The sequence below is a fragment of the Osmerus eperlanus genome, chromosome 25, assembly GCF_963692335.1.
Source record: "Osmerus eperlanus chromosome 25, fOsmEpe2.1, whole genome shotgun sequence".
Lineage (NCBI taxonomy): Eukaryota > Metazoa > Chordata > Actinopteri > Osmeriformes > Osmeridae > Osmerus > Osmerus eperlanus.
Genome location: NC_085042.1, coordinates 2,917,265 through 2,929,607, shown reverse-complemented (window position 1 = coordinate 2,929,607; position 12,343 = coordinate 2,917,265). Strand labels below are relative to the sequence as shown.

The window sequence follows — 12,343 nt, the reverse complement described above, 5'->3', positions numbered from 1 at the left end:
GGATAAGACCTAAAGCCTTCTCAACGCCATCAAAAACCCTTCACCACCCTAACTAACCTTACTCTGCACGCATTCTCACGCACACACACACACACACCCCTCACGTAAACCCACTGACACAAACACGCATTCTCTCCCACGCGCACACACCCATACTCACACAAACGCACACATCCTCACGCACGCTCTCGCTCGCACACAGACCTGACAGAAGGGACTCTCCGCGTCGGTGTAGCAGGAGTCCGTCATCTTCTCGTAGGGTCCTGAGCTCCTCAGGCCAAACATGACGGCTCCGACGTTGACCAGGTGTGCCAGCATCCAGGAGCCTTGTGGGGCATTCCACGCCACGCTACCTCTCCCGAGACCCCCTCACACACACACACACACTCACCGTACACACTCTGGCTCGCTCTTTTACGCACTCTCTCTCTCTGTGGGTGTCCCAACCTCACACTCCCTCGCTCCCTCTCAATCCCTACCTCACACACACACACTCTCTCTCTCGCTCTCTCTCTCTGTCCCAACCTCACAATCCCTCGCTCCCTCTCAATCCCTACCTCACACACTCTCTCTCTCTCTCTCTCTCTCTCTCGCTCTCTGTCCCAACCTCAAACTCCCTCGCTCCCTCTACGGCCCTACTTCACACTCTCCCTCTCTTTTTCCCAACCTCACACTCCCTCGCTCCCTCTCAATCCCTACCTCACACACACACACTCTCTCTGTCCCAACCTCACAATCCCTCGCTCCCTCTCAATCCCTACCTCACACTCTCTCTCTCTCTCTCGCTCTCTGTCCCAACCTCAAACTCCCTCGCTCCCTCTACGGCCCTACTTCACACTCTCCCTCTCTCTTTCCCAACCTCACACTCACTTGCTCCCTTCTCAGTCCCTACCTCCCACGTTCTCTTCCCAGCAGTGGAGAGTGAAGGCTGGCTGTATAGGAGCACCCCCCCTGGTCAGGGTGCCAAAGCGGGGAGGGCCACCGCAGTGGGGGGGGGGGGGGGGCGAGGCTGGGTGGAGGCTTGGGGGGCAGGGCCTGGGTCAGGGAGGCAGGGTTTGGGCCTGCAGGGGGCAGGGCTGGTGTGTGTGTGTGTGTGTGGGGGGGGGGGGGAGGCAGTAAGCCACATGGGGCCAGTAAGCCAGCCCCCCTGATAGTGTCTCTCTGTGCTGTGGGGCTGCGGTGGCCAAGGGGAGCACAGAGACACTCTATCAGGGGGGCTGGCTTACTGGCTCGGCAGCAGAGCAGGTGGGCTCATGAATACCTCATTGAGATATGAGGAGAGATGGGGGGGGGGGAGAGGGAGAGAAAGAGGTATGGAAGTAGGGGAGATGGGCACAGAACGAGAGAGAGAAAGAGAGGGAGAAAGGGAGAGACAGCATCCTAATCCACTCTGAATCAATACCCCTACTGTGTGATCGGTACCAATCCTGGACACGTGCGTTCGGCCCCACTGCCACCAGGCTCCGAGAGGGGCGGGAGGGAGGGATCAGTGTCAGGGGAAGGCTGGAACACTTCCAGGTCAAAAAGGTGGCAATTGAGGTACTTTCGCAACGACGGCAGACGGCAGAAAGCGGAGCCCCTGGGGGGCCGAGTGTGTGAAGGTGAACACTCCCTGTGGTGAACCGGCTCGGCCCGAGGGGGTGAAGGTGAACACTCCCTGTGGTGAACCGGCTCGGCCCGAGGGGGTGAAGGTGAACACTCCCTGTGGTGAACCGGCTCGGCCCGAGGGGGTGAAGGTGAACACTCCCTGTGGTGAACCGGCTCGGCCCGAGGGGGTGAAGGTGAACACTCCCTGTGGTGAACCGGCTCGGCCCGAGGGGGTGAAGGTGAACACTCCCTGTGGTGAACCGGCTCGGCCCGAGGGGGTGAAGGTGAACACTCCCTGTGGTGAACCGGCTCGGCCCGAGGGGGTGAAGGTGAACACTCCCTGTGGTGAACCGGCTCGGCCCGAGGGGGTGAAGCGCCGTCCTTTCCTCTCAGCCCGACTGACATCACAGGATGTCGTGAAAGATCCAGTGTGATCGGGTCCAGCCCCCTCTCTCCTCTCCTCCACATGGAGCCTCGCTGCCGTTCTCGCTCTCTCTTTGTTTCGATTTTCATTTGTTGTGTCCGTCTAATCTGATCTGAGCTTTTGCTGTATTGTGAGTAAGTAGGATCCAACATGTCTGTTGTGGTGTAACTCGTGGCTAGCTGGCAGTTTTGACTGCCCTGTAAAGGTATTTTAATAAGTCCAAGTCTCTCTCTCTCTCTCTCTCTCTCTGATGCCCTCTCTCTCTCCTTGACCACGAAGGCTTCCTTCACGGGGAAAAAGAAAAGCACGCAGCTCTTCAGTCATCCTGCTCTCTCTTTGTCTCTGCACATGTCAGTTTTTTCTTACACGCCAGTTACTGTCTGCAGGTCTGAATGTCCACCGACTCCTTTCCTCTCTCTTTTTTCATCAGTCCCCTCTCTCTTTTACTCCCCCCCCCTCTATTTCTCTCCCTAGCTCCATATCTCTCTCTCTCTCTCTCCCCCCCCCCCATCTCTCTCAGGGAGGCAGGGAGGTGTGAGGCAGATGATGTCATCCCCTCACCAAGAGCAACACAGCTTAGCAGGCTAGTGCTGAGTGTCTGAAACAGGCGGTCAGACAGACAGACACAGACGGACGGACAAACAGGCAGGCAGACAGGCTCGACAATCTCCTCCACTGATCTCTGAGGCACAGAACCTCCCCCCCCCCGCCCCCCCCACACACACACGGAGACATCAGCTGGACCAAGTGCTTTAAGAAAGTCATTCGTAAGATGAATTCAGGACTATAATTAGGCTTTCCCCTCTGGGTGATCCCAGACACATGGCCAACTCGCTGTACTGTGGAGAGATTCTGCCTCTGGTCTAGTGGTCTCACAGTCCAGACAAATACAATAACAAGTCACCCGCCAGACAGCGTACTGGCAGCCCGTAACCATGACAACAGACGTGGAGGGAGGAAAGGAGAGATAGAGAGGGACCCTCCCACTTGGCAACGTAGTGAAGAGGTCTCGGGGAGGGAGGAGAGAAGGAGGAGGAGAGGGGAGAGGAGGAGGAGAGGGGGGAGGAGGAGGAGAGGGAAGTGGAGGAGGAGGATGAAGAGGCCAGGAGGAGGATTATAGTATAAAGATCCGGAGGAGACCAGAGACCAGGAGCGAAAGAAAAGAAAGGATGAACAAAGGGAGGGAAAAAGAGGGGAGTGCAAGACGGAGACAGAAAATGTGAGCGAGTGTGTTACCAGTGAGGCGGACTTGATGGTGGCGAAACGTCCCTGGTTTTTGTAGTTGTAGGCCGGGCTGCTCCGGCCGGACGATGCGGACCGCAGCTCCGCACTCTGCTCCCTGTGCAAGCCGTCCTCCCAGTTATACTGCTGCTCCTGGCGCACGCGCGCACACACACACACACACACACAATAACATATGAGCGATACATTGTGAGTGTAAAATCCTGCAACATTGCTCCAGCTACACGGTATGGAAAACAGTGGTAGGTCACTACCCTGCTTTATCCTAACCCTGCACAGGTCCACGAGCCTAGCAGCACAGCACTGTTTTGGAGACTCTTATTGTGAAGGGAGAGTGTGTGGCTCCACCTGGGACAGTGGAGAGGTGACACTCCTGTCAGTGTGACTAGGGCGAGCAAGGAAAGCCCAACTGACAGCTCCCGATAGGAGACGTGGAGTGTTCCAACAGAAATATAATCCCGTTCAAGGTCTACACTTGGTGTGTGTAGGGGGAGGGCTACGAAGAGAAGCATCTTTGTTCTCGTGTGTGTGTGTGTGTGTGTGTGTGTGTCTGTGTGTGATCAGTAGCAGCATCATTACAGGAATATCAAGCAGTGAGACTTTGGGAGAGTAGGGGTAGTGTGTCTTTGGTTGCCATGGTTTCACCAGTGTGTTAAGGGTTAGCTTTATTCTTGGCTACATCTTTATCCTGGTGTGTTCGTGTGTGTGTGTGTCTATTTGCTTATTGACTGAATGTGTAGCTGTGTAAGACCTGCATGGTTGTAGAACTATGTGGCTAGGTGTGCAAGGGAAAATCGAATCTGATATACTGTGTGTACCTTGTTGGTTTGACAGTGTATATATTTCAGTGTTCTGTTTGTGATGCTTATCTGAACTATTCCTATAGATGACTTGGAGGCAGACATGGATCTGTCTGAAAGGAGGGATGATGGGAGAGAAAAACAGATTGATGAAGAAAAAGAGAGAGGTAGAGGAAGAGAGAGGTAGAGGAAGAGAGGTAGAGGTAGAGAGAGGTAGAGGTATAGAGGTAGAGGTAAAGAGAGAGAGACAGAGAGAGAGAGAGAGAGAACCAGAGAGAGAGAGAGGATTGAGTCCGTTCTGACCGTGGCCACCATCTTGTCGTGGGGAGGGGTCTCCAGGCTGCTGTCGTAGTCATGGTGCATCATGGTGTCCTCCAGGACTTCCTGGATGCTGTTGACACTGCTGCTCTGGCTGCCCGTGCTCAGGGACGTGCTGGGGACAGAGTGGTTGCTGCCCACGCTGTTCATCTTACAGCTGGCCTGCTCGCTGTCCTGCTGGACACACACACACACCCCACATGTGAACACACACAGAGGCATACACGCACACACACACACACACACACGGATGGTGTTTCCATATGGCCTCATGATCAGACACCCTGCAGTGGGGCGACCTCCTCCAGACTCCAGCCTTGCCCAACCTGACCCTCCTTGACCAGCTGGGTCACACTGTTAGATACTACACTCGTGTGTGTGTGTGTGTGTGTGTGCTTCATTGAGTCGGAGAGTGTCAGGTGAGATCTTGAAGATGATGTAGAGTATCAGAGGACTGCGAACAAGCTGTGAGGTCACGGCAGAGAGGATTCTCGTAGGTCAGGTCGCTGGACTGAGTTGTCATGTGTGGTGTCGGATAACTAGAGGCTGGTCAGGTTAACGGACACCAAGGAGGTCAAATGCTGTTGACTGTAGAGCAGGTCGGGCCTATTTTACCTTACAACTCTGAATCTTAAAAATAACAGAGCAGTTGACTGACTGACTCCCTCCCTCCCTCCCTCCAGGCCTGTACTGACCTCCTCCTCCTCCAGGCCTGTACTGACCTCCTCCTCCTCCAGGCCTGTACTGACCTCCTCCTCCTCCAGGCCTGTACTGACCTCCTCCTCCTCCAGGCCTGTACTGACCTCCTCCTCCTCCAGGCTCTCCCCCAGGGGGCCGTGGTGTTTCTCCTGGTACAGGATCTTCTTCATCTTGCGGTACTGCAGGTTGTCCAGCTCCCGCACCGCGTCCTTGGTCCTCTGGATGAGCTCCAGGAGCACCCTGGGGGGCCGTTCCCGACGCACAAACTCATGCTGCGGGGGGAACGAGGAACGACAGGGTTATCCTCCCACTTGGGTGGGGGGGGGGGGGGGGTACAGGGTCGTTGACTGTGTTGAGGAGGCGGGAGAGCAGGTTACATAAGAAGCAGGGGGGGGGGGTTGAATCGAGAGAATATTCCATTATTCATTTGTAGAATGTGTGCTGTAGGATCACGTGTTCGCTGTATGTTGGACCAGAGTAACATCTCACTTCCAGAAATCAGCGCCACCCGGATGTTGTACCTGTCTGGGCCACCAGAGGGGGCTGGTGAGTCACTCAGCCTGGATGAGAGCTTAGAGCTGAGCTTCCTGTACGGTTTATATGGACGACATATGGGACCCCTAGCACGCACGCACGCACGCACACACACACACACACACACGGGTCTACTTGCTAAATGGCTGAGCGTAAATGTGTCACTGAATCCCCCCCCATCCTCGTATGATTACTCCTATAATCAACACCCCCCCCCCTCTGATGAACACCCCCACCCACCCCCCCCTCCTCACAGATGCTGTGAAACTACACTCATCCTCCAGTGACATCATCTTTCCGCTAACAGAGACAAGCAACTGTCGTGCTCCTCTTGCTTCCTGGAACGAGAGAGGAGAGGGAAGTAGAGGAGAGGGAAGTAGAGAGGATAGGAAAAGGAAGTAGAGAGGAGAGGAAAGGGAAGTGGAGAGGAGGATGGAATGGAAAGAACAGCTGACCTGGAGGATGGGAGGAATCTAATCTTGTAGATAATCCCTCCCAAAAGGAAATCAAAAACGGTGTGGAGTACGAACAGCGGACTCATCTTCAGCGCTCTCTCTCCTTCCCCCCCTCTCTCTGCCCCCCTCCTTTCCCCATTCCCAAAATATCTTCATCTCCTTCCTCATCCGTGCTTTGCAGGTCGAGGAGGGCAGTAGAGCGTAGTAGTAGTCGAGTGTGTAGTGTAGGGTATGGTCTGTAGTTGAGTGTGTAGTGTAGGGTATGGTCTGTAGTCGAGTGTGTAGTGTAGGGTCTGTAGTCGAGTGTGTAGTGTAGGGTATGGTCTGTAGTTGAGTGTGTAGTGTATGGTCTGTAGTCGAGTGTGTAGTGTAGGGTATGGTCTGTAGTCGAGTGTGTACCCTGCTCAACTCCTCTCTCCAGACTTCATTGAGCTCCCCCCTCTGCCCCAGCCCCCTTCACCTTCCCTGGGTAGGTAGGGCCCTGCTCCCCCCTGAGCTCTGAAGAGAGCGTGACAATCAAGAACATTAAACTCTTAGTATGCAATAGGATTACCTGTCAGACAAACAAACAAAAATATCAACTGCTCAATTACACAGACGCACAATGAACACAGGCTGCTTAGCACAACCAGGCTACAGGCTCAGCCTGGCCAGGTATCCTGGAGGACTGGTGAGGGTGTGTGTGTGTGTGTGTGTGTGTGTGTACGTCTGTGGGGAGGATTAGGGGGGGGTGGTTGTGGGTAAATAGGGCATTTCGTTTTGTCAATGGGACTTGGTTGCAGGGTAAATGTGTGCGTGGACACAAATGTGTCCTACATGTACTGCCCGCATGCACACACACACACACACACACACACACACACACAACATGCGCGCGCACACAACACACACAGACACACAGGGGTTAAGAGTAGTGGAATAGAAGAGAGGCAGCTTGAAGGACCGAACAACAGCAGAGCAGAAGTGAGAGGGAGGAGTGACTCATCGTCGGACTCGAGAGCACACACAGGAAGTGATGTCGCGGCTCGCTGCGAGGGAGATGAGAGGAAGTGAACTCACTCGCAGCAGCTCCCCCGACGCCGGCCGATCCTGAGGAATCTTGAGTAGGCAGTAGTCCACAAAGCTCCGGAAGGGGTCTGACCTGGAGGGTGGGGGGAGGACAGAGGGGTTGGGAGAGACGGAGGGAGTGGGAGGGAGGGAGAAAGGGGGTGGCGACCAGAGTGGGAAGTAGAAAGAGAGGGAGGGCAAAAGGTGAAGGAGAGACAAGGAGGGAGAAAGAGGAGGGGACGGAGGGTGAGAGGGGAGGGGAGAGAGGAGGTAGAAAGAGGAGGGGATGGAGGGTGAGAGGGGAGAGAGGAGGTAGAAAGAGGAGGGTATGGAGGGTGAGAGGGGAGACAGGAGGTAGAAAGAGGAGGGGATGGAGGGTGAGAGGGGAGACAGGAGGTAGAAAGAGGAGGGGATGGAGGGTGAGAGGGGAGACAAGAGGTAGAAAGAGGAGGGGATGGAGGGTGAGAGGGGAGACAGGAGGTAGAAAGAGGAGGGGATGGAGGGTGAGAGGGGAGACAGGAGGGTGCAAGGGGAGACGACAGGAGGAAAGAGAGGAAGAGACGGACGATGTTTGAAATTGAAATCAGGCTGATGACATCACACAAGGTTTCACTCATGCGCATTGTGCCCGACCAATGAGAGCACTCCTCTCCGCCAACACTGCTCTGGAATGCGCCGGGATCACACATGATGCACTGGCTTCACCGGCCCCAGATTAAGCCTAATCCTAAAGCCATCGTCAATGGAGAGTGGGATTAAGGATAGTCCAGGACTTGGTGAAGGTATAATCTGTGTCTGGGACACCTTCCTCCTGAAAGGCAACTGGACTATGAACCACCTAAAGCCTCTACTGTACTTCACGAGGGAGAAACCCTCCAGGATTATCTGCAGGCCTGTTTCCCTGCTCGCTGTCTGGGCAGAATTAAACCAGTTCAATCCAGTATAATCTCCTTGGCACACTGTCCAATGGACCGCGTGTCGTTCTACATGTAAATACAGGTCTGCGTGGAGTCATATGTCATTACGGAACTAAATATAAAAGCTGCGGATTCATGCCCTGAAGTCTTGGCGTCTCCGGTCCAGACGATGAGAACATGCTGATGTGGACGGAGAATGTTCCCCCTCTCCAGGATGACAGCCTGTTTTAGCGGCGAGGCTGCAGACGTGTGAGCTTTATAACCTAGCCGCCCGTTTCCTGGCTGCACCGATGAGATCCTCGCACAGCTCGTTTGGCTTTGGTACATGCTCGGTCACGGGGTGTTATCTGGGTCAAACAGTGGGACTGGCTTTTCGGTGTTCATGTGCAACTTTCCCTTGAAGACCCCCCCCCCCCCCCCCCCCCCCCTCTCTAGCAATGGTTTTGTTGAAGAGCACACTCTTCAAGACTGTTCTGGTAGCTTTCAGATGTTCAAATCGTGTTGGAAACTCTTCTCAGGGCCATGAACGTTCATCTGCTGGAGCGTGTCTGAACTAGGTTAAAACCGCTCCACCTGATCCGTACTAAACAGTGAACCGGAGCTGTGATACTACACTCGGCAAGATTCCTGATAGGGGACACGCAGGTGTCCTGGTCAATGTTTCACTGGGAGGTGCTTCATGCTTCTGGAAGTCAACGTGTCACATGATCACAGTGTCTACGGGCCACGGCTCTCCATTTCCTCTCCTCCCCTCCCTCTTTCACAGTCACCTACATCAGCAGGGTACCTATCGGTGGTGACAGGCAGTCAGGGCTTTTCAGGAGGCATGTCCCTGGAGGGGAGGTCAGGGGTCACCTAGCTCCAGGGGACACACACACACTCACCACTCGTTGGACTGCAGCGTGGGGGAATCGTTCTGGGCGATGTGATATAAGGCACTCATGGCGTTCATGTTGAAAAGTGGCGGCTTGCGCTCCGCTGGGCACGGAAGGAGGGATGAGAGGAAAGAGAGAAACAGCGAGAAGGGGTCATTTAGTACAGTTTGCTTACAGAGTACAGAGTTTTCTAGACAGTGACTAAGTGTAGTCCTTTACACTGGCATGTTTGCTACTGTAAGCCTAAACTGTAGCCGTTAACAGGTTTGTTACTGTACGACTAAGATGTCTGAATGTTACCATAGAAACGCCACTCACCTAGTTCAATGCATGTTATTCCCAGGGACCAAATGTCCACTTTGCCCTCATATTGACCCTCGTCCATGGCTAAGATAACTTCCGGGGCCATCCTGGGTTCACACACGCACACACAAAACCATTAAAAAACCAACACCAATTTAAGCATGAGAGTTTCATGGAAATTCCTCGTCTGTATCTTAGCCTCTGGCGTTCTGTAAGACTGATTGGTATGTGCGGATAGCTGCTCCGTCTGTTGCTAACGTGTTGCAGGAGTGAGAATGCCGTGTTACGTTTGAACATGATCACTGGAGCACAAGGCAGCCTACTGTCAGCCTCTCACAGCAGCCAACTGGGTTCCGCAACCCAACCCGTAACCTTGTTCCCTTGGGGTTTCACGTTGCTGAGAGCAAAGGACCAGTTCCTTTATTACATTTAGGTTAAGAAACACCATGATGGTCCCTCTAATCTGTAGCTAGAAATTGAGCCGTTTGCTCGGTTTATCAGCTTTATGCTAGTTTTTGATACTATGCTGACTGGTGTTAGCATTATCCCGTCTCTAGCTAGCTGCAGCATGATACTTGAAGTCCTATACTGACTAGTGTTAGCATTAGCTTGTTTGTGGTGGCGTGTACTGACCAATAAGGTGTTCCCACAAAGGAGTTGGCAGGAGAGGCTATGGAGGCGGAGCCAAAGTCTGCCAGTTTGACCTGGCCTGGTTCAGTCAGCAGAATGTTCCCAGCCTTCACATCTCTGAGGAGGGGCGACAACAAGGACACTGTGAAGGCAGCATGGAAGACGCACTTCGGAGGCGTCTCAATAGTGTCAAGTGGCATCCTTTTACTGATGTTCTTGCTCATTAGGTAACGTAGCTGTCATGAGACTACATCCTTGTTGACAATGCTGTGTTGGGGCAGGTGGAGGAAGCCGTTTTAAAGTGTTGAGATGCCCCCCCAGCTTTGAATCTTATCTGTAGGCATGCCATGGTTGGAAGATAAAGCATGGTGGACACAGATTGCATTCATTACCCCCCAAAACTCCTTACAAACGATGGCCCTGACTGGCTAGACATACAGTACAACAGGAGACTCATCCATTAACACAAGTTTTTTTTTTTTAAACATGTTCCTGGTACCCTCCAGGAACAGGGTTGGTACACCGGTGATTCAGCCACCTCATCCAAGATAAATACTTGAGTAGCATGTCAACAATACTTTGCCCTTTCATACACTAACGCACATTTACAATTCATATCTCTAAAACTAAATGTTTTATAACTTCTGGAAAGTTTGAACGCACATTGACGCTGGCATATATGACCACAACACAGAGGCAATCTGTTAATGGCTTGATGATTATACACAGGAGGCGGGAACGTGACTGATAAATCCAACTTCCTACCCAGAAACACAATAAAAGGAGCCTCACCTGTGAATCATATTATGGGAATGTAGGTACGCCAGTCCTAGCAAGGCACCATGGGTAATGGCAGCAATTTCAACCTCTTGGAGAGGCTTCTTATGAACTGAGGAAAGATAGAGATAAAGAAAGAGAGACAGAGAGGAAAAAGGGTTGAGGGGGTGTACAATGACAAAACATACCGGTAGTGTTATCTAAAGTCACAGAGTACGATGTGTCTATAAATAGCAGCGATATGACATACATACTCAAAACGCACATCTGGTAAATGTGTAAATGGCTCCTACATAAGAGCTCTAAAACAACAGTCCCTGTAGAGGGTAACTATGAATCGAAGTTTAGCCAGGTTCAAAGTTCAAAGTAGAACCATGGCGGGAAAAAAAATAAACTGGAATAGTTTAGAGAGCTCCACAACTGTTATGGCTGGGTTTAACGTTGCCATGACAGTCGTGGGACACAAACATAGGTGGGGCTATGAATACCACATCGGGCAGAGGTGATGAATGTTTGAGGATGGCAAACCTCCACTGTTGGACTGTAGGATGGTGTGTGTAAGTCTGTGTGTGCGTGCGCTTACCCTCCAACAGGTCAGACGCAGAGCCTAGGCAGTACTCCATCACCAGCTGAAACAAACACAGATGTCACCGACAGACCTAGCTGGGGGAGGAGAACACGAGAGAGAGAGACAGAGAGACACAGAGACACAGAGACACAGAGAGACAGAGAGACAGAGAGAGAACCCAGGAGATGGAGAAGTCTGGCGGGCGAGGCGGGCGGGAGGCACCAAGCAAGACACTCCGAAAGACAGCGGAGACGGAGAAGAAACAGAAACAAGAAGGCGGGAAACGGCATGACATCCCTCCCCACCTCACCTCCCTCCCCTCCCCTCCCCCCTCCCCCCCCCCCTCCCTCCCTCCCTCCCTCCCTCCCTCCCTCCCTCACCCAGGCAGTGTTGTCCTTCAGGTAGCAGCCTTTGTACTCAATGGTGTTGGGGTGACGCAGCTGTTCCAGAAACTTGACCTCTTTAATGATGTCCTGCCACTTCTGCAAAGAGCGAGAGAGTGAGAGAGAAAGAGAGAGAGAGAGAGAGAGAGAGGGAGGAAGGAAGGGGGGGGAAGTGGAGTTGGAGAGAGAGGGTGTATGAGACACAGAGAGTTGTGATTCCATCTTAAAGAGGTCTCCAGCGCAGTCACATGGGGCCTGACCTCGTGGCCCAGGTCAAACCCACTCACACAGGAGCTAGGATGCACTGCCAGGGGGGCGGGGGGGGGGGGGGGGGGGGGGGGGGATCTAGCTAGCTGGACAGGCAGTGCACTCCGGGCCACCTCTAACCATAACACCTGACCCCCTGACCCCAGGTCAGCGCGGCGTTAAGAGAGGTCAAACGCAAGCTGCTCATCATCGTGACACCTCCACGCACAAACGCTTAGGGATGTGGATCCTAAGATTAAGAAGGGGGAACCTAGGTTTCAGTTATGAGAGTTCAGAGGGTCATGAATGTGTGTGTGTGTGTGTGTGTGTTAGAGAGAGTGAGAAAGAGAGAGAGAGAGACAGAGACAGAGGGAGATTGTGTTCTCCTCACCTCGGTGGTCTGTTTGCCATTGTAGGACATCTTCTTGATGGCCACCACCTCATTGGAGTAAGAGTTACGTGCCTGGGGGCAGGAGGCAGAACAAGCACATTAGGATCCAGCACAGACAGATTAGATTAAATTCCACTGTTCAGTACT

General features: G+C 53.2%; 1 protein-coding gene across 6 annotated transcripts in view; it reads right to left on the bottom strand.

Moving 5' to 3' along the window:
- The window catches only part of taok3a (TAO kinase 3a), a 39,413-nt gene that overhangs the window by 7,549 nt on the left and 19,521 nt on the right, over positions 1-12,343 (bottom strand). For 3 of the 6 annotated variants that reach the window (XM_062451100.1, XM_062451101.1, XM_062451102.1), the window contains 11 exons: positions 12,197-12,268; positions 11,557-11,658; positions 11,192-11,237; positions 10,624-10,720; positions 9,835-9,948; positions 9,217-9,308; positions 8,908-9,001; positions 7,119-7,200; positions 5,175-5,342; positions 4,357-4,548; positions 3,248-3,385 (listed from right to left, as the gene is read on the bottom strand). In XM_062451100.1, coding sequence (XP_062307084.1) covers positions 3,248-3,385; positions 4,357-4,548; positions 5,175-5,342; positions 7,119-7,200; positions 8,908-9,001; positions 9,217-9,308; positions 9,835-9,948; positions 10,624-10,720; positions 11,192-11,237; positions 11,557-11,658; positions 12,197-12,268 — 1,197 coding nt within the window. Of the gene's footprint in view, positions 1-204; positions 407-3,247; positions 3,386-4,356; positions 4,549-5,174; positions 5,343-7,118; positions 7,201-8,907; positions 9,002-9,216; positions 9,309-9,834; positions 9,949-10,623; positions 10,721-11,191; positions 11,238-11,556; positions 11,659-12,196; positions 12,269-12,343 lie in introns of those variants that run through there. The other 3 variants (XM_062451105.1, XM_062451103.1, XM_062451106.1) reach the window with 3 other exon arrangements.